This window comes from Oncorhynchus mykiss, chromosome 30 (genome assembly GCF_013265735.2).
Source record: "Oncorhynchus mykiss isolate Arlee chromosome 30, USDA_OmykA_1.1, whole genome shotgun sequence".
Taxonomy (NCBI): Eukaryota; Metazoa; Chordata; class Actinopteri; order Salmoniformes; family Salmonidae; genus Oncorhynchus; species Oncorhynchus mykiss.
This window is the reverse complement of record NC_050570.1, coordinates 39,294,952-39,315,936: the sequence shown is the minus strand read 5'-3', so window position 1 is coordinate 39,315,936 and position 20,985 is coordinate 39,294,952. Positions and strand designations below refer to the sequence as shown.

Here is a 20,985-nt window from a genome sequence, read left to right as displayed (position 1 = left end):
TGTAGCAGGTTCTGAGAATTTACACAGCAGGTTAGGATAATTAACATAACAGGTTAAGAGAATTAGGTTAAGGTTAGGAAAAGGGTTAGAGTTAGCTAAAATGCAAACATGTTAAACTTTTGACATAAGATGTAAACCATCTAGACATGACTAGAGGCTCGTACATGTAAGGGACTTGGTATAGAGAATTTTAAAAAGAAATGTAACCTTTATTTTTACTAGGCAAGAAAGTTAAGAACAAATTCTTATTTACAATGACGGCCTACCGGGGAATAGTGAGTTAACTGCCTTGTTCAGGGGCAGAACAACAGATTTTTAACTTTGCCAGCTTGGGGATTTGGTCCACAAATATCTAATGATACCTTATAGGGTAGTGTTTGTTGAAGTGTTGTAGTGTTTGTTGAAATGGCATTTTTGCATCTACCTATCAATTTTGAGATTTGTTTATATTTTGGTCCAAAAGTAATATTATAAAATAACTAATAAACATTCAAATGTCAGAAAAAAATATATACTACTGTCATAAACATTTGAATGATTAAAAAAAAAAATACAACGTACATACATATATATTTTCAAAGCTCACTGTAGCACTTTTCATAGAGAATGTTACAAACTGGACTGTATTTAGTAACCTATTTTGAAGAGATGGTAATGGGGTGTAAATAAGCAGAGTGTCCTGTCCTTTGGTCTGATATGTGTGTTTGGAAACATGCGAATGCAAGACCAAGTCAAGCTTCACTGCTTGATCAAGACGATGGGAAGGATAATTGGTATAAATCAAGAATCAGCCACAAAAACCCATCCTCCTAAGACTTGAAAGCATTTTACAGGTCAGTACTCATCTCCTACACTCAAAACTCAGTTACAACAGCAGGACAATGGGAAAGAGGCTTCTTCAAAAGAAAATCAAAACAGATAGATATGGGGAGTCTTTCATTTCAACAGACATTAGCCTGTGTAATAGATAGTCTGTTGGTCCCTCCAGTATACAGCATATTGCACTTTCACTTTAAACGTGCACTTTGAATGAATTCTGTTGTCTTTTCTGTGTTTTCATGTTTTATGTACTATCTTTTTAAGCACATGACCAAATTCATTTCCCCCTGGTGGGATAATGAAGTTGATCTGGATCTGAATCTGAATCTGTTTGGTGGTCTAAATCCAGTGTACATGTCTTTGACTGCCAATTTAAGCCAGACCTTTTCTCAAATGTCAATGGCGCTCTCCAGAACAATCAATAGCTGAACGCACAGCGCAGAGGGGTGGATGGGGGGGGGTGACAATCAAAGGTCACGCTGTTGTGTATGCTCTCCCCACTGACATTCACATAAGCTACAGTATGTGTGCTCTAGCTTCTGGGCCAAAACACAACAAGGAGAAGAAGAGAGGTGAGAGGGGGAAGAAGGAGGGAACGGGGGGAAAAAGGGAGAGGGAGAAGAAACTGCATATTTGATCTGTTCTTGGAGGTCATCCAACAATGTCATTTAGCCTGCTCCGTTACATGTGTTCCACCACTAGCCCTCACAATCAATAGCCATCACAAACACATGGAGGCCCCTGGCCTATCAGAGTCAATGGAGGATTCCTCTGACCTGAACCACTGTAGACAGAGACAGGCCATGGGCTCTTTGTGCAAAGACAGGAGACAGCTCAGTATCATGGAGATGAAGCTATCGAAGAGGCGTGACCTCATGGTACACAACGCCTGAGCATGTTGGAGAAGAGGGTTTGAAAGTGTATCCACATGTGACTGGGGAACGTTAGAATCAAATCAAATTTAATTTGTCACATGCTTCGTAAACAACCGGCGTAGGCTAACAGCGAAATGCTTACTTAGGCCCAGTCTGAGATGAAAGTGGGACATACATGTACAGCGGATTTGATTCCAGCCTGGACCACATATGTACTTACTATGTTAACTACATTGATACTGTACAAAAACATTGACCTACCTTGTTGTTTGCTGGCAGCTGCCTTCTGTCCAGGGGAGTAGAAGGCAGACAGGGCACTGAGGGAGCTGACCAGCTGGCTCTGGATGGAGCTCATCTTAGACAGACCTGACTTCCCCGTTGCCTTCCCCGCTAAAGGCTTCCCTGCAGCGGGCGTACCCTGCCCTTCTGCAGGCTTCTGGGCACTCGGGCTGGTGGTCTCCTGCTTGTCTGGCTTGTCCTGGCTGCTACCTAGCTGGGCCCACTGCTCATTGATCAGCCCTGTGAGGCGCGTTACCACCTGGCCCAGGGCTGGGTTAGACCCCTGGCGAGGGGCCTGGGCCAACGCTGGGTTGGACCCTCGACGAGAGTCCTGTGACTGGGGCTGGGCCTGCTCCGACTCCTTCTGACCCATCTGGGTCTGGCTGGAAGAGGGAGTGGGTGCTACTTCTGGGCTCTCTGGGGCTGGAGATTCTATGACCTCACTTCCTGTGACCGTAATCTCTGTAACTGTGTTTTTTACAACCTCACTCTCAGTTGCCAAGTTCTCTGTGGCTGCACTCTCTACGACTGTACTCTCTGTGGTCATACTCTGTGTAACAACACTTTCAGTCAATGTAATTTGTTCAACGACAGTCTCCTCTACTACCACTACTTGTCTCTTCACCATACTTCCCGTGACTACATTCTCTGTGACCACATTCCCTGGGACCACATTCGCTGTGACCCCATTCTCTTTGCCCACACTTTCTATAACCACAAAACGTACTGCACTCTCAGCGATCTCACCCTCTTTAACCACACTGCGTGAGACTACACGTTCTGCTTCCACAATTTCTGTGACCGCACTTTCTATGGCCGCACTTACTATGGCCGCACTCTCAATCTCTATTTCCCTATGGTGGTTATTGGTCGTCTCAACTCTGTCTCCCTCTGTCTCTGTCTGCTGATATGTACTCTGTGCTACCACTGTCTCTGTCACCTGGTCAACTGTACCCACTCTTTCTGTCTCTGTCCCCCTGTCCACACTGTTAGCCCTTTGTCTCGCTGGTCTCACTGGACGTACAGGTGCTGTCTGTGTTTGTGTCTCTGTCACCTGGTCTACACGGACTCCTGTCTGTGTCTCTGTCACTGTCACCTGGTTCACAGTATCCACTGTCTGTGTCTCTGTTCCCCGGTCCACACTGTTAGCCCTATGTCTCGCTGGTCTCACTGGACGTACAGGTGCTGTCTCTGTCGACTGATCTACACTGACGACTGTCTGCGTCTCTGTCTCTGTCACCTGGTCTAAGCTGTCTCCGGGCAGTGTCTCTGTCACCTGGTCCACTGTGTCCACTCTCTCTGTCTCTGTTCCCCGATCCACACTATTAGCCCGCGGTCTGACTGGACATACAATGACCATCTCTGTCTCTGTCACCTGGTCTTGAGTGTCAAACCGCTCCGTCTCCGTCCCCTGTTCCACACCACCAGCCCCCTCTCCGGTTAAACAGATGACTATCCTTTCTGTATCCGTGCCCTGCTCCACCATATCCGCCCTCTCTGTCTCTGTCTCCTGACTTGCACTTCCCACTCTCTCCGTCTCGGTCTGCTGGTCCACACTGGTCCTCCTACTTGTCTGTCTCTGCCTGGACACCTCCTCCGCGCCTCCTGTTCCTCCCACGCTCAGCTGCAGTATCCTCTCCTCCTTCATCATGTTCTCCTCTACCTGTTGTTTCAGGAGACTGTTCGTTCTCTCCAGGTCTTCGCTAGCCTGACTTAGCTTAGCCTCTAGCGCTACTAGCTTAGCCTGGAGCTGTTCGACACTGAGATGGTGCTCCTCACCACAGACACTGACTTGCACAAACACTCTGCTGTCTAAAGGTTCTGGTGCTTTCGGTGTTGCAACGTTCTCTGGTTGCTCTGTTTGCCTTTCCTCTGCGCGCACTAATGGATTCAGAAATGCTGTTAGTCTATCTGGTCCCTCTGCTGTCTGTGCTTGTCTCTCTGGTTCCTGTGCTGCTAAAAGCCTATCTGGTTCTTCTTCTTGCGCGCTACTCTTTAAGGATTCCTGTTGCGTTTCTGCCTCTGACACGGTGCTCTCTGCTCTGCCGGGATCCACTGCTGCTTCAGCCCCCGGCGGCTGAGAGGCTGGCGCGGGATCAGTGCTTGGGGCTGGGGAGGGCGAGGCACTTTGTGGGTGGGCTGGAGGCTGTGGCTTGGTTTGGACCTGCAGCCTGAGGATTAGCTGCTCTCTCTCACCCCTCAGTGAGCAGATCTGGGACTTGAGCTCTGGGATGGTCCTCACCATGTCCTCCAGCTCTCTGACCCTCTTCAGGGCTGCGGTGATCTGCTGGTGCAGCCCTGACCGGTCCTGGGGAACAGCGCGGACCACGTTCTCAGATGAGACGTTCTCCGTTCTTTCGTCCCCGGACTCAGAGGCCTTCCTGTGCGGGATGGTGACTGGCATGCTGGACGTCCGAAGGAGGTTGGGCCTCCCCAGGGGCTGTTCGCCTAACACCCAAGGCCCAGCACCTGCCTCCTCCCTGGGCCTGGCAGAGGCAAAGCTACTCCCTTGCACCCTAGTGTTCTGGCTAAGAATACCAGATGTGCCACCGTCACTGGGTCTAAAATCCAAGATCTGCTGGACATCAGTAATTCTGCCCCGGGGCTTGGGCCCTAGGGTGGAGGACCAGGTGTCCTTAGGGGCCGGCCTGGCTCCATGCCCTAGCAGGCTGAAGTTCCTGGGCAGGGTGCTGAACTTAGGAGGGCCTCTGGCCTTGCGCTGGATGTGCACCCTCTTGATGGTGTTGCCTTTCTCGATATCGTCCACATACTTGAGGAAATCAAGGTCCAGGTGGAAGCCGTAGGGGGTCTCTACGGAGTAGGGCAGCTGCTTCCTCTGACCCCCACCTCCACTCTCTCCTCCGGATCTAGGGTAGCCATTTTCTGCAACATGAAGAGAGAGTTTTTAGTATTCACAGTCATCCCCATGCATTCAGGAACATGCTGTACAGTACTGTCCGACCTTGGGTAAAACACAAAGCCCATCAGCGATGATGTTTTGGGGGGATGCAGATTTTTTGGTGGGGCTTTCGCTGAAGACATCTATTTTTGGTCTACTGATACAGTACTAGTGAAAGACCAGTGAACTACTTTTGTGAAAGAATGCAAACTAAAAGTTTCTGTGTGTTTACCAGCATTTGTAACTTGAGTCTGATAATTATCCGTACAAAACAGTTAATCTGATAATACTTGTGGAATATAAAATACTTGCTTGATATGTTTTCCAGTTTCTTAAATTAAAGTGAAACGGTCTATTCATTCATTTTCAGTAGACTCTCTTATGGAGAGTGACTTACAGTAGTGAGGGCACACATGTTCTTACTTGTCCCCCTTGGGAATCAAACCCACAACCCTGCCGTTGTAAGCACTATGCTCTACCAACTGGGCTTACATGGGACCTTGGTACAAACCCAGACGAGCAGCCTACAATATAGTAAGGTAAATTTACATGAAGCGGTTTGTAAGGATGCTAAATTAATACTGCACATCAAGTGGTTGTTTTCCATGTGATTTGATGTGAATGTTTGAGGACAGGGTTTTGTTCTTTCTGGATACCATTAGAATGTCAATCACAGAGAAAGGGGCAGGGCAACATCTCTTACAATTCCAACTACTGAATCCTGTAAAATACTGTTCTTAATGATACAACTCACTGAAAGAAAAGCTGAAAAAATAAAGTCTATATCGGTCTGCTAATACTAGTAAATGCCCAGTGCACTACTTTTCAAGGGATGCTGCAGCACCCTCAGCACGCCTACTTCCCCCACTATAGGTGAAATACAGTGAGCTCAGAAAGTTTTGGGACAGTGGCACAGATTTGTTGTTTTGGCTCTGTACTCCAGCACTTTGGGGTTAAAGTGTAGACTGTCAGCTTTCATTTGAGGGTATTTTCACTCATATTGCGTGATCCTTTTAGTATTTACAGTACTTTTTGTACATAGTCCCCCCCATTTTAGGGGACCAAAAGGATTGGGACAAATTCACTTATATGTGTATTAAAGTAGTAAAAGCTAATTATTTGGTCCCATATTCCTAGCACGTAATGACTACAATAAACGTTTGACTGAATAAACTTGTTGGATGCATTTGCTGTTTGTTTTGTGTTTCAGAGTATTTTGTGCCCAATAGAAATGAATGGTCAATAATGTATTGGGTCATTTTGGAGTCAGGTTTATTGCAAATAAGAATAGAATATGTTTCGAAATACTTCTACATGAATGTGGATGCTACCATGGATAATTCTGAATGAATCCTGAATAATGATAAGTGGGGAAGTAACAGACGCATAAATACCATACCAACACGCGGAAAGACGAGATTCTCATGAACACAATGGTGACTTGTCTGAAGGTAACACGTTACCAGAAAACAAAAGATTATAGTAACCTAGGCAGCCGATACAGTCGCGTTACCTGTGAACTCTTACATAAAGCATCCTCCATTCAGGCTCAAAGGCATAAATCTCCTCCTTAACTAGCTTTAATTGCAGGGAAAATATGCGTACATTCTTTATTATTAAACACCATTTTCCACTATCCTTTTTGTATTTGTTTGGCCAACATCCTAAGTTGTCCTTAATAAGGAGTAACGGTAGGCTCCTTAAGAGTACATCTTGGGCTAGTCAAAGAGGATCGTTTCATGTACCTAGCATTTTTATGATTGTCAGAGTAGAGCAAGCCACTATCTGGGTATGTGTATTTGATGGTCTAATGATTGCTGATGATTTATTTATACTGGTAAAACCAAAAGGAACTGGCAGTTTAAAAAATATATATATTTGTTCACAATTCCCTGCTCGGTGACGTGGATGTGGGGGAGGGTATTCGTGACCCATCTCTATGGCAAGGTACGGGCAGGTTCGAGGGTGCCTCCTTTCAATCTGGTTCCTTCACCAAGACGAAGCTGAGTAGTTGAGCAGGGCAAACAACTCTCACAAACCATAACATTGAAATGTAAAATACAGACGTTTTATCTCACAGCAGAGGATTAGAAGAGGACTACCTCCTCATTGATTGTTTTGTACAGGAGATATTGTTCGCTAGTGGCTGTGAAATGCTAACGGCTCAGTCAAACAGACATTTTGAGTCCCTTGATCTGTTCTCTTGGTACTTGTAGTGTTAATAGACACGGTAATAAATGTTATGCTTTTTGTGCATTGCCTTGGTTATGTGCATTGCCTTGGTTATGCTAACAGTTATGCTAACAGTAGGTGCTTTATTGCTAAGCTCCCTACTTCTGTTAGTTGTTTTGTTTGCTTGCTATGCTATGTAGACATGGATAAATTAGCCTGCTATATCTTCATCTTACCATGCTGCATGCTATTGCACCCCCCTTTCTGGCTAACTGCTGCTATATTTATGCACAACGCATTTTTATGCTTAATTCATTTGCATATTGCCATTGATTAACAGACAATCGAATTATGTATATTCATTGCTGTTATTGCCCATTATTATTCGCACCATGGTCTCCTTTTAGATAAACCTTATTCCATACAATGCCAACCAAGTCTCAATTCAATACAAGTCCCATGTCAGCGACTGTAAATCATTCCCTGCCATGTATCATCTCCATTACCTGAATCTATAAAGACTCTTAAACGGAACTACATCTCTGCCTCTGCCAGCTCTTTAACTGGAGTCCCACAGTAGGTCGGCATCACCACAACCCTCACCTAACCTCAACCAGTCACAATCATGTAACTGAAGAATATTGTGAATGTTTTATTAGGGGAGGACATGCAGGAAATGTATTAAAGCACTGTGTGTGTGTGTGTGTGTGTGTGTGTGTGTGTGTGTGTGTGTGTGTGTGTGTGTGTGTGTGTGTGTGTGTGTGTGTGTGTGTGTGTGTGTGTGTGTGTGTGTGTGTGTGTGTGTGTGTGTGTGTGTGTGTGTGTGTAACCATTTTGTGACATACTGTCTTGAAGAAATGTTTGGGATGTGGTCAATTGTTCTGAATGGTATGTGTTGAGTCTGCCCAGGGCACTTATTTATGTGGCAATATTCAATATGTTCATTGTGTAAAGCCATTGCTATGTACTTTTGTTTTCAATTGGTTTGTTTGGAGAGGCTTTGCTGGTTTGAGGTCCAGACAGTTATTGGCAGCACCCTCCAAAAAGGGGACTGTCTTTAAGTAAAGTCCATTTGTATTTCTAAAATCTATTGTTCGTGTAAATGCAGCGTAGCTGTTATTTGTTTTCTACCATCGGAAGTACAGTATTGCTTGTCACTTTTTGGTAATCTCACGAAGTTGGTTCGCTGAATCTCTGTGAAAGCACCATTTCAGAAGGCTAGTGGAAGTAGCATCCAAGTCATTTTGATGTACTCTTGTTAATGTGTTACTCATGTGTCATTAAACATTAACTGGGGTATGTTATACTAGTAATGTCCATGAAAACACTAGTGTATACTACAGTAAATACGCACAAAAAAAACTAGTGAACACTATGGTATGCTACGGTATTTAGACCATAGTATACTGTACTATTTTCATGTGGGTTAGCTGTAAATGGATAACAGGTTTGATGTTTGAACTAGGACCACAATGGAAATACATTTGACACTTTTTTAGTGTTATGCTTCACAAATGTCTAAATGCATTATATCAACATTTAAATAGTCCAAATCAATTAAGGGTATACTCGTGTGGAGTATAGTATTCTACAACATTCTATAGTTAGCACCACATGATTGAGGGGGAACCTCAGAGGAAATCCACAGCATGAGCTCCCCAAGGACAGCAAGTTGAAATCAAAACGGCATCGACAAAAGCTAACTAGTGGTCTAATCGATCAAACACTACGTGATCGAGGGATACTACAGTAGTAGGATTCTACACCGTATACAAAATAATTATCCCGAAGTCTGGCAGATGGCGACATTGTCGTTTCATCTTACTGTCCAAAATATGCTTACTTTGAAACACCCTTTCCCACTACCATACTAGTGGCTAATGCAACTTCCTGATGTTGCGCCCCCACGTTCAGCCAGAGGTAGACAACAGACTGCTGCAACCTTATTGGCTGAACGTGATACACAACCCCCGGGACTAGCATTCCTAGGCATTTGCAACTCTAGCATGGTGGCTAATTGTCAGGCTCAATGGACAATGTTTTAGGAATGAACTGATCCATGGGTGATACGAGTGTATTTTCTGCTGTATACACCGCCTCTGGACGGTAAGATGTTGTGTTGTCACGATACCAGAGTTTTGACGTGGATACCAAGGATCATAATACTCTATACCGAAACGATACTCGATACCGAAACGATACTCGATACCAAAACGATACTCATATACTGAAACGATACCCATATACTGAAACGATACCCATATACTGAAACGATACCCATATACTGAAACGATACTCGATACCGAAACGATACTCGATACCAAAACGATACTCATATACTGAAACGATACCCATATACTGAAACGATACCCATATACTGAAACGATACCCATATACTGAAACGATACCCATATACTGAAACGATACCCATATACTGAAACGATACTCATATACTGAAACGATACTCATATACTGAAACGATACCCATATACTGAAACGATACCCATATACTGAAACGATACTCGATACCAAAACGATACTCATATACTGAAACGATACCCATATACTGAAACGATACCCATATACTGAAACGATACTCATATACTGAAACGATACTCGATACCGAAACGATACTCGATACCAAAACGATACTCATATACTGAAACGATACCCATATACTGAAACGATACCCATATACTGAAACGATACCCATATACTGAAACGATACCCATATACTGAAACGATACTCATATACTGAAACGATACTCATATACTGAAACGATACCCATATACTGAAACGATACCCATATACTGAAACGATACCCATATACTGAAACGATACTCGATACCAAAACGATACTCATATACTGAAACGATACTCATATACTGAAACGATACCCATATACTGAAACGATACCCATATACTGAAACGATACTCATATACTGAAACGATACCCATATACTGAAACGATACTCATATACTGAAATGATACTCATATACTGAAACGATACCCATATACTGAAACGATACTCATATACTGAAACGATACCCATATACTGAAACGATACTCATATACTGAAACGATACCCATATACTGAAACGATACCCATATACTGAAACGATACTCATATACTGAAACGATACTCATATACTGAAACGATACTCGTATACTGAAACGATACTCATATACTGAAACGATACCCATATACTGAAACGATACTCATATACTGAAACGATACCCATATACTGAAACGATACCCATATACTGAAACGATACTCATATACTGAAACGATACTCATATACTGAAACGATACTCATATACTGAAACGATACTCATATACTGAAACGATACCCATATACTGAAACGATACTCATATACTGAAACGATACCCATATACTGAAACGATACCCATATACTGAAACGATACTCATATACTGAAACGATACTCATATACTGAAACGATACCCATATACTGAAACGATACTCATATACTGAAACGATACCATGGCAAAAAAAAAAAAAAAAAATATTAGCTAAAGTCACAGAATAACCACTGGGCTTAATTTAAAAAAAACATTGAACAATGTTAACTGGTAGAACAAATACAATGTCTTCTATTCTATAATCAATTTCTTGCAACAAAAAATGAACACCATACTAAATCAGAATACCTCCAATTTTCCATATGTAAAACCATAGTGGAAGTATGTACAAATAAGTGTACAAATACATTTAAACTGTTTCAAAAATGTAATTTGATACATACTGTATCAGGGTTCATTTGCTAATCTATGGCCATAATATTGGGTCAAATGACATTAGACCTCTAATTCATGACAGCTAACTCATTTAATGTATTAAATTAATAGTTTAGTTCCAAAACTACATACTTTGAAGCTCATTTCTGAAACTTCTATATTGCAGTCTACCATAAAAATACAATAGAATTTACACAGCATTCAATGATTCTAAGAGTGCATTCACTTCCCAGGATGCCCAGGGCTGCTGGCTGGTGCTAGTGGCTACTGCTAGCAAGCCCAGACAAATGTGAAGTATTGCTGTCTAGTTAAGTGCATTTCACATGACTTCTGGTTTGTGTAATCATATACCGAAAATAAGTCTAATCTATGGATTTCACATGAATGTCAGGGGTGTAGCCATGGGTGGGCCTTGGAGGGCCTAGGCCAACCCACTGGGGAGCTAGGACCTGACAATCAGAATGATTTCCCCCCCACAAAAGGGCTTTAATACAGACAGAAATACTCATCAGCAAACTTTTGCTTCGTTTTTTTGGTAGGCTAGCCCTTATCTGATCTGTAATCAAAGTTTTCCCATAGTTCACTTCTGGAGCCAGTTTTGTCAAGCTGCGGGCGTGGAGGTATGTTTTCGTTAGAAGCCATGCTGTCAGCATTTTCTATGCTCTGGATTGCGTCTCAAACGTGTCCTGCGCAGTGTCCCTCGATCGTGTAGTACGCACTACACGATCGAGGGATACTACAGTTCACTACAGTAGCATACCACGCTGCATCCCACTGCTGGCTTGCCACTGAAGCTAAGCAGGGTTGGTTCTAGTTGGTCCCTGGAGGGGAGACCAGATTCTGCTGGAAGTGGTGTTGGAGGGCCAGTAGGAGCACTTTTTCCTCTGGTCCCCCAAAAAATATCTTAATGCCCCAGGGTGGTGATTGGGGACATTGCCCTTTGTAAGGCGCTGTCTTTTGGATATTAAACAGGTGTTCTGACTCTCTGTGGTCACTGAAGAGCCCATGGCACTTATCGTAGAGAAGGGGGGTTAACCCCGGTGTCCTGGCTAAATTCCCAAGCTGGCCTTCATACCATCACGGTCACCCAATCATCCCCAGTTTACAATTGGCTCATTCATCCTCTCCCCTGTAACTCTTCTCCAGGTTGAGAATGTGTTCTCAGTCAACTTACCTTGATAAATAAAAACTACGGAATTCTATAGTAATCTGGTATTTTTATGTGGCTTTAACTTACCACTTTTCTTGTCCATCGCTGTAGTAGTTCAGGGTCATGGACTTACTTCTCTCTAGTCAGAGTTGACAACCTGGAAACGAGAATAGAAGTCTGTGAGCCACTGAAATAACACTGAATATCGACACTGGCCAACTGGTTTTAATACAACCTCTGTATAGTCTTAAACATATTTGTGTTGGAAAGAGATAAGAACGTAGCGTAGCCTGTGAAACGACTGTTTCTCATTGTGTTCTACCAGTGACCCGTGATAACTATTTGTTGGTAATGACAACCTCTCCCCTGTGTTATTGTCTAACGGAGAGGGAGAGATCCTCGGTGGCCATATAAAACCACCACAAACACTCACAGGGGCTACAGTTTCATCCAGCTAAGTAGGAAAATGTTCCATCTGGGTGCCATTTTGTGCTGTTTGTTCCAGTTGGAGCTGCCAAGAAACCAGAGCCCCTGTTTTCTTTTACGAGGGCTTTGGGTGAGGCAACAGGGATGGGAAAACAACTGAGATTTCAAAACTTTTAGAGGCTTATGCAAAGATTTTAAATGTAATATCCAATCATACGAATAACACACAGCCCAGGCTAGAACGTTCCCACAGCCTTAAGTGGGCTTTCCATATTGAACCCATTTTAAATAGCTACGTTAACTCGACAGCAAAACATAAATGCCAAAGCAATTTAGCAAATAAGCACACATTCACACAATTGCCATGCTAATTTGTTCCGGTTACAAAATATCTGCTCCTTAGGAGGATACAGTTACTAGCCGGGTGCATTGATTTAATGAGAGTTTGAGTGTGGTCTTGAACCCGGCAGGCGGGAATCAATTTCAGTGCAATATAAACTACGGTTAGATAAAGAAAAACATGGACGCTACCTGTATCAATCCTTATGATTGCTTGGTCATTTTAAATGTGTTATCATGGAAAACTGTAGGTTCCAAAGCACTTTCATTGTCATCTCTTAGTCCCTTTCCTACCATCACAAATCCCTTAATTATTCACACTTTTGAGTCTATGAACAAATGGCAAGTGGCAATCTTCCCTTTGCACATTCTGCTTTGATGACTGTGGAGAGAACAGAGGAAGCATATTTTTGCCCGGCAACAAATGTCCTGTGTCTGTAAGAAGTACACACTGGGACGATGGTGCTGGGCAAAGACTGTGTGCTTAGATTAGAGGTAGGCTGTTTGCCATCAGAGTGTATCACAGGAATACACTACAGCACACAGACACCGCACTGGATGGCAAGGCCATCAATTCAAATGACAGCCAATCCACACAGGAACCTGATCATGTATCCATAACAACCAGCTGGAGCACTCCATAAATAATCCCCAAACACTGACAATAAAGCAATGTGGGATCGAGAGCAGATGTGTTTCTATCCACCGGTGTCTCTATCTTGTACAGTCATGGTTTTATCCACAGCCATCGGCCCTACTTGCCTCCAGTTCAGCTGTGAGACAGAGACTTGCGGGGAGTGAGCTGTGACACATTGTACGACTGTCATCTGAAACACGGGATCCGACTGACAGTGTACTCCCCTACCACACAGACAGCTACTGTAGCTAGTCCCCGGGATGTCGCCATGGGAGCAGGGGCATCCCTGTCCCTGACACTCCAAATCCTTAATGTGACGGCTGGGCAATCCGCATTCTGCTCGCTGACCTGGAGGCCTAAATGGCTCATTTGCGAGCGGAAGAATGCCGTTGATAATCACTGAGTAAAGTGTGAGGCTACGGACCCTACAGGCAATTACACACAGAGGGGGAGAGGGGGGGGCGCAGGGAAGATGAGAAACAGAGGCTGGCCAGACCTGGACGAAGATACTTAGTGAGTCTCTCTCTCCAGCTGAACTTCCATCAACCTCCTTTTGAGGAATCTAAGAGCCTTTAATGGCGACAGTAAAGTCACTTTAAAGGTGCCCCTCTCTGACGAGGGCCTTTGAGCTAAGTGAGAGCAGCTCACTGTGACGTGATGTTCAAAGGTGTGATGCAAATGCGCATCACTGCTGGGTGACACGTAGAACATCACTTCAATATGCACATAGGCAGGCACAGAGGAAACTGGGCCAGAGTGGGGGACCCATCACCTCACAACAGTTAATAAGACTAACAAGGCCACGAGTACCGGACAGGTTGAGGTCTGTTTCCGTGGGTCCCACGTCAAAACCGCACACGTGAGCTTCTTCAAAACAAGAAAACACACACTATTTCCATGACGCTCAACGAGATGAGTGATCTACATTCTACAAACACCATGTTTTAAAACCAGTGAAGCATGACTGGGCCTGATGATATGAAGACTGACATGCGCTATAGTAACGCCTGGCCGGAAATGATGGATGTTACATCACCATAGCAGTTACAGTAAATAACCTCCTACTGACAGCCTTTTAATAAATGCCAGCTGATCCCGCAAACCACAGGGGGGCGAAGCCTTAATTGAACGTCATGGGTCGTTATGAGTCCCTTTGCTACACTGCAGATTGAATTACATTAATACAATAACACACGCAAGAGAGGAAGAGAAGAGACGGGGAAATTAGATGGGAGAGATGAGTCTAGAGGTGGGTGAGAGAGAAAGAGGGAGAGGACAGCTGCGCCGTCATATCACTAAACAAACCCACTGAACAAGCGGCAAGAAATTGCAAACGGCAGCCGAACGAATGGCTGAGCGAGACAACAACACAACATCTGGGACTTTCTCATCGGTTTGTACCAGGTGCACAGCTCTAGAACGTCTTTGATCAGCTCCCTCACATATCCACTATCTGTGTTTACCTCGACTTAACCCTGAGAAAGTGGACATAGCTGGTCACCCCCAAAAACACACACACACACACACACAAAACATACACACACAAACGTACATACACACAGTACACACACACACACATCCAGGAGTCAGGGGGTCTTTACTCAACATTTCTCATTGGAACGTTCTCGTTGCTTGTTGTTAAGAATCGTCTGCAACTTAAGCAGGAAATAGAGGGTTGGGCATGTGGACAGCCAAATTGGTTTCTTCTAATAAGCTGCCAGAGTTGGAGTTCTCCCTCCAGATGACACAACACAGAACACATCGACTCCACAGAGAGACCAGACAAAATCTCCATCTCTCTGTCTGGAATGGAGTAATACATTATACTGTGTGTGTTTGTGCGAGACCAGCCGCCCACTTTCATTAGAGATAAAGAACAACACAAACATCAATTATTTATTCACCCAGCCCCATGGCTACCCTATCCCAGCCTAGCAGACTTAGCATAATGGCTAACCCTTAGTGTACCTAGCCATCAGAGGGAAATGGGGGTTTCTGAGGGAAAGCTACCTCTAATTAGCGCGCCACAGGGCTAGCCCTACAGTATATGTTGAAATTGTCGGCCTGTTAGAGCTGGCTTCCTAGGCAAAGAGATGAGGGGGAAGGGATGGAGGGAACGGGGGAGGAAGAGAGAGAAGGAAAGAGGGGAAGGGACTGCTGTCAGGAGAGATGACAAAGTTGGGTTGTGTGTGGAGAAAAGAGACAGAATCTAATTGTATTTGGCACATGCTTCATAGGCAACAGGTATAGACTAACAGTGACTTACTTACAGGTCCTTTTACAATAAGGCGGAGAGAAAGATAAAGAAGGGAGAGAGGGATGGCGAGGGATGGAGGGAGAGGAGGAAGGGCTGGGCACATGTCACATTAGACTGGATCAATTACAGCACTGTCAAATTATATCAGATCCCCTGCACTCCCTTCTGCACATAAAAAACAACACACATGAATGCACACATCACATTTACAAACAGAAACAAACACAAGCATTCACATATGCACAAACACATTTTCAAGCACACAGACGTGCACACACGCAGATTACGTGCCACACACACGCACGCACACACACACACACACACACACACACACACACACACACACACACACACGCACACACACACACACACACACACACACACACACACACACAAAAGCCAGCAGACCCCAGGTAGTAAAAGTCTGCATGGTAACAGTCAGCAGCACTGATGTAGTGTGGAGCAGAGCAGGCACCTCCATTTGAATAAGGAGGGAGTCAACACTCTCTAAATTCACACACTAGAGCCATGTTTCCGCACACACACTTACACCTACATGCACACACACATATACACACAAACACAGGGGCACACTCTCATACGCACACACAAATGCAGGCAAATTAGTTGGCTGGTTACCAGTAAGGGTAAACCGACTGCATGTTAATTAGTGTATTAGTGTATGTGAGCTCAGCCCAGAAACATGAGCTCAGAGGCTGCCTGTTCCTCCTGCAATGCAGCAGCAGCAGCGGCTAACAGGAACAGCAGAAACACACTAAAACGAGCCACCCCTCTCTGCTATCATAGCAGCCTGACTTGACACAGAGCAAACCGGAAACACACACGCAGACGATCCCTAGCGCACACAGGCATGTGGAAGAGTCACACACTCCACAGCCTGACACACACATCTCTCACCTGCGCTGCTCCGAGCATCGCGTCCCCGCGTACCCCGCAGAGGGAGAGGAGGAGGGGGTGGAGAAAGAAGGGTACAGAGAAAAAGGAAGGAAAGAGGGGGACTGAGAGCGTACATAGAGTGGAGATGAGAGAGAGAGAAATCGACAGGACTGTCAAAGGGAAGAGAGGGAGAAAATAGACTGAAACAGAGATAAAAGGAGGTGAGTCACAGGGAATAACGGAGAGCGAGGGGACTCCTCTCACCTGCTATGCAGCCAGCTCCTCTGTTCCTCTCTTCCTCAACTCCTTTCCTCTCTGCCGTCTGTACACACTACCGCTGCCTTCCCTCCCTCACAACTTCAACCCAACACCCACCCACCCGAAAAAAAAAAGAAGTGAGGAAAAGAAAGGTGTTGGTTGGGGTCTGAGAGGAAAGGAGAGAGAGGCGATAGTCAGGCAGCAGCTCTGTGTAGGATTGATCACCCTCTGCCTGCCTACAGCGATGAGCTGGCCCAGGAAAATAAGACCAGGAAAGAATAATACCCAGGAACACACAAGCCAAACAACACCGCTACAGTGCGTGTGTTTGTGAGCTGTTCTTCTGTAAAGGAATGTATCCCCCCCCCCTCCCCTCCCCTCCCCTCCCCTGGAAAGAGAATTGGCCCACACACTCTCTTACCGTCTCCCCATCATCTCGCTGTCTGGTCTTGAGAAGTATGGCCGCCCCACCACTCACCGGTCTAATCATTACTGTCGGGCCAGGAGTCAATGTTTAAGCGCTATCTGTTAAGCACAGCCCTATCACTCACAACCTCACACACACAGACACACTAGGGTTGGGCGATACTTGGGGATACCTCTTCTACAGCAAATATGTGATATCCGATATAATCGTTTTGTGCCGTTAATGACTGAATCATACCAGACCGCCATTTTTTTTGCTTATTTAAAATATTATCGTCACATTCTCATTAAATCATTTTTGTGTGGTGACAAGATAATGCTTAGTTAATTCATTTAGACTTAATTTTCCACATATGGATAGAGTCTAACTAATAAAACTGGAGAGTATTGATTTGTAAAGTTTTAAGAAGTTATTGTCTTTTACTTCAAGATATATTGTTTATGTCAAATATCCCAATATTACATTTAATCATATCGGCCCAACCCTAACACACACACGCATACACACACACGCATACACACACACACACACAAATACACACACACACACACACACACACACACACACACACACACACACACACGCATACACACACACACGCATACACACACACGCACAAATACACACACACGCACAAATACACACACACACACACACACACACACATACACACACACACGCATACACACACACACACAAATACACACACACACACACACACACACACACACACACACACACACACACACACACAAACACACACACGCACACACACACACACACACACACACACACAAATGCACACACACACACTGCCGTTTAAACAAGGCTCTATTAAACAGGACTACAGTATCTCTTATCTTCCCCCGGCATAAATTCTTCAGGCGGGATGTGAGCAAATCCTAAAGACAATTCCCAAGCCACCTTTATTATAAAGGGCGTTGTGCACAGAGAGGGACGCACGCACTCATGTGCGCAAACAGGCGCACACACACACACAAGTACACACACCCACACCCAAAACGCATGCGTGCATGCACTCGATGCTGCTCACGCAGGATGTTTTCATAAAACTGGCAATAGCAGGAGAAATAAGGCGATTTAGGATATAATTAAATTGCCATAAACAAGTCACAGAAAGGATCATGTCAATATCGACACACTTCCATATTTACACAGCACATTTTCTAAGCTGTTTACTGTACTGTACTCTCAGCTAAAAAAACAACAACCTGTGGTTGGAGTGGACTATTTTTCATTCTATCCTTCTAATTCTTAATTGCAATAAACCTTTAAGCCTATAAGCAAATCCATCTGGACAGAACCATTTCCCTGCTCCCATTTTGATTTAGAGGTCTGGCCATGGTTTGTCTAATCACAGAAGTGAGAACCATATATCAGGCAGCTCTGCCTGTGTCAGACCTGGCCGAGGCTGTATTTCACAACTAAACTCTGGTACACTAAACTGAAGTAGGCACCGAACTTACTTCAGGATTACTTGGAAACACCCTACGTAACAGTACTGCCCGACACACGCACGCGCACGCACGCACACACACACACACACACACACACACACACACACACACACACAGAGCTACCGGTAGAACTGTGAATCATTGGCAGTTTTCTCCCTCTCAGTTTCTCCTCTGTAATGCAGGCCCCCCCATGCCCAGCAGACAGACAGACAGTCTGGATCACGTTCTACAGTTTCTCCTCTGTAATGGGAATCGAGAGCAGGCCCCCCCATGCCCAGCAGACAGACAGACAGTCTGGATTACGTTCTACAGTTTCTCCTCTGTAATGGGAATCGAGAGCAGGCCCCCCCATGCCCAGCAGACAGACAGACAGTCTGGATCACGTTCTACAGTTTCTCCTCTGTAATGGGAATCGAGAGCAGGCCCCCCCATGCCCAGCAGACAGACAGACAGTCTGGATCACGTTCTACAGTTTCTCCTCTGTAATGGGAATCGAGAGCAGGCCCCCCCATGCCCAGCAGACAGACAGACAGTCTGGATCACGTTCTACAGTTTCTCCTCTGTAATGGGAATCGAGAGCAGGCCCCCCCCATGCCCAGCAGACAGACAGACAGTCTGGATCACGTTCTACAGGGCACAGACGTCAGTTCAATGTCTAGTTTCGATTTACATTTGGTTGTTGTTAGGTAAAGTTAAAAAGAAAATGAAAGAAACAAGGGATTTAGGTTCAAATGTGGGTGGAAAAAAATACTAAATTCCCTGACGTTGATGACTGTTTTCAAATCCAATCAGTGTTTCACGTTGATTTAACGCCATCACATTGAATCATTTTGTTGAAATGACATGGAAACAACGTTGATTCAACCAGTTTTTGCCCAGTGGGATCACTGGAGCACACACACACACCAATACAAACACGTGTAAAACACCCACACCCACCACACACACGTTAACAAGTTTCCCTCTTTCTGTCTCACAAGCTCACCAGATATACTATCACAGTCCCCAGACTCCTCATAAATACATACATACACACACAAAAACACACACACATAATGTACCAGCCAGGCCACCCCTGATATAAGTCAGTATCCAACGTCCATTCATGTCTGAGGATGTGAAAACCTGCCACTAGGCGCAACTGTGAGCGCTGTTGTAGGCACTGCGGATGGGCGTAAGCATCTGCTTCTGATTCCAAAGGTTGCGAGTTCCGACTCCAGCGATAGAAAGTTATTTTTAAGCCTGTCCCAAACCTTAACTCTTACCTTAACCATTCGGAGTTAATGCCTAACCTTAAGATTGCAAGAGTTAATGCCTGAACTTAACCTTAAACACCTTGAAATTTGACGCTTGAGAAGCATGGATGAATGTCTAATTGTGACGTGAGACTGTGAGAGCTAGTTCTGCATATATGCACACGCGCACGCACGCGCAGAGGGCCCGTTTCCTTTGGGGGAGAACATGGGGGTTGCAATTTATCAGTGGATTGTTCCCGAAAATGGGTCACACAGACATAGATGCAGCAGGCAGAACCATAAAGGCGCGCTGGGAGTCTACGCTGTGAGATGGTTGTCTGTACAGAGATGTGAACGTTGTGCCCGTATCTGTTGATGCATGTAATGCAGTAAGACATCACGTCTGCTTTCAAAACATGCACATGTGTAGTATATATTGTAGCCGTGTATGGACACAGTATAGGGTTATGCTATCTTTAGACTTTCACCCACTGGCAAAAACAGAGTACCCATGATCTACAGACTGTATGTGAATGTACAAGGACTGTATGGACTCTATAGATACGCGTTCCTTACTGACTGTACCTAAACCCCATGCTGTGCGGTAGGTAGCCTACAATACCGCAACCTTAAACCCTACTGTGTAGCCCACAGTGCGCACAGAAGCCTCAGAAAAATACATTGAAACCAAGAAAACATTGGAGTCATTGTGTATGAAAAAAATAAAAACTACATATGACAATAAGCTTTATAAACAGCTTTATAAAACAGCTTTATAAAAATGTTGAAATAACACGTGGCTGTGAGGGATGCTGCCACGTATCTAAAAAAGGTTTTAAGTGGCAGACTCACAGCCCATTGACACACATAGTACAGTTCACCACAGCTCAGCAGCAGAAGCCCAATGCACACTGCACTAGACCTGCGTTCAGATACTAGAAAACCATGTCAAATACTTTTAGCGGTGCTTTATTGAGTTTGCCTGTACACAACGGAACCAATGACAAATGCCCAACAATGCAAACTCACCCACCTGGCACTCCAGGCAGGCTAAAGCAAACGCTCCAAGTATTTGA

The 20,985-nt window shown here is 44.6% G+C and overlaps 1 protein-coding gene across 6 annotated transcripts in view; it reads right to left on the bottom strand.

The window, feature by feature from the left end:
- The window catches only part of LOC110521810 (KN motif and ankyrin repeat domain-containing protein 4), a 93,962-nt gene that overhangs the window by 16,635 nt on the left and 56,342 nt on the right, over nt 1–20,985 (bottom strand). For 2 of the 6 annotated variants that reach the window (XM_021599692.2, XM_036969481.1), the window contains exons 2-3: nt 12,043–12,112; nt 1,956–4,856 (exon numbers count right to left, since the gene is read on the bottom strand). In XM_021599692.2, coding sequence (XP_021455367.2) covers nt 1,956–4,856; nt 12,043–12,058 — 2,917 coding nt within the window. In that variant the 5' untranslated portion in view covers nt 12,059–12,112. Of the gene's footprint in view, nt 1–1,955; nt 4,857–12,042; nt 12,113–16,532; nt 16,689–16,775; nt 16,885–17,190; nt 17,370–20,985 lie in introns of those variants that run through there. The other 4 variants (XM_036969483.1, XM_036969480.1, XM_036969479.1 and 1 more) reach the window with 4 other exon arrangements.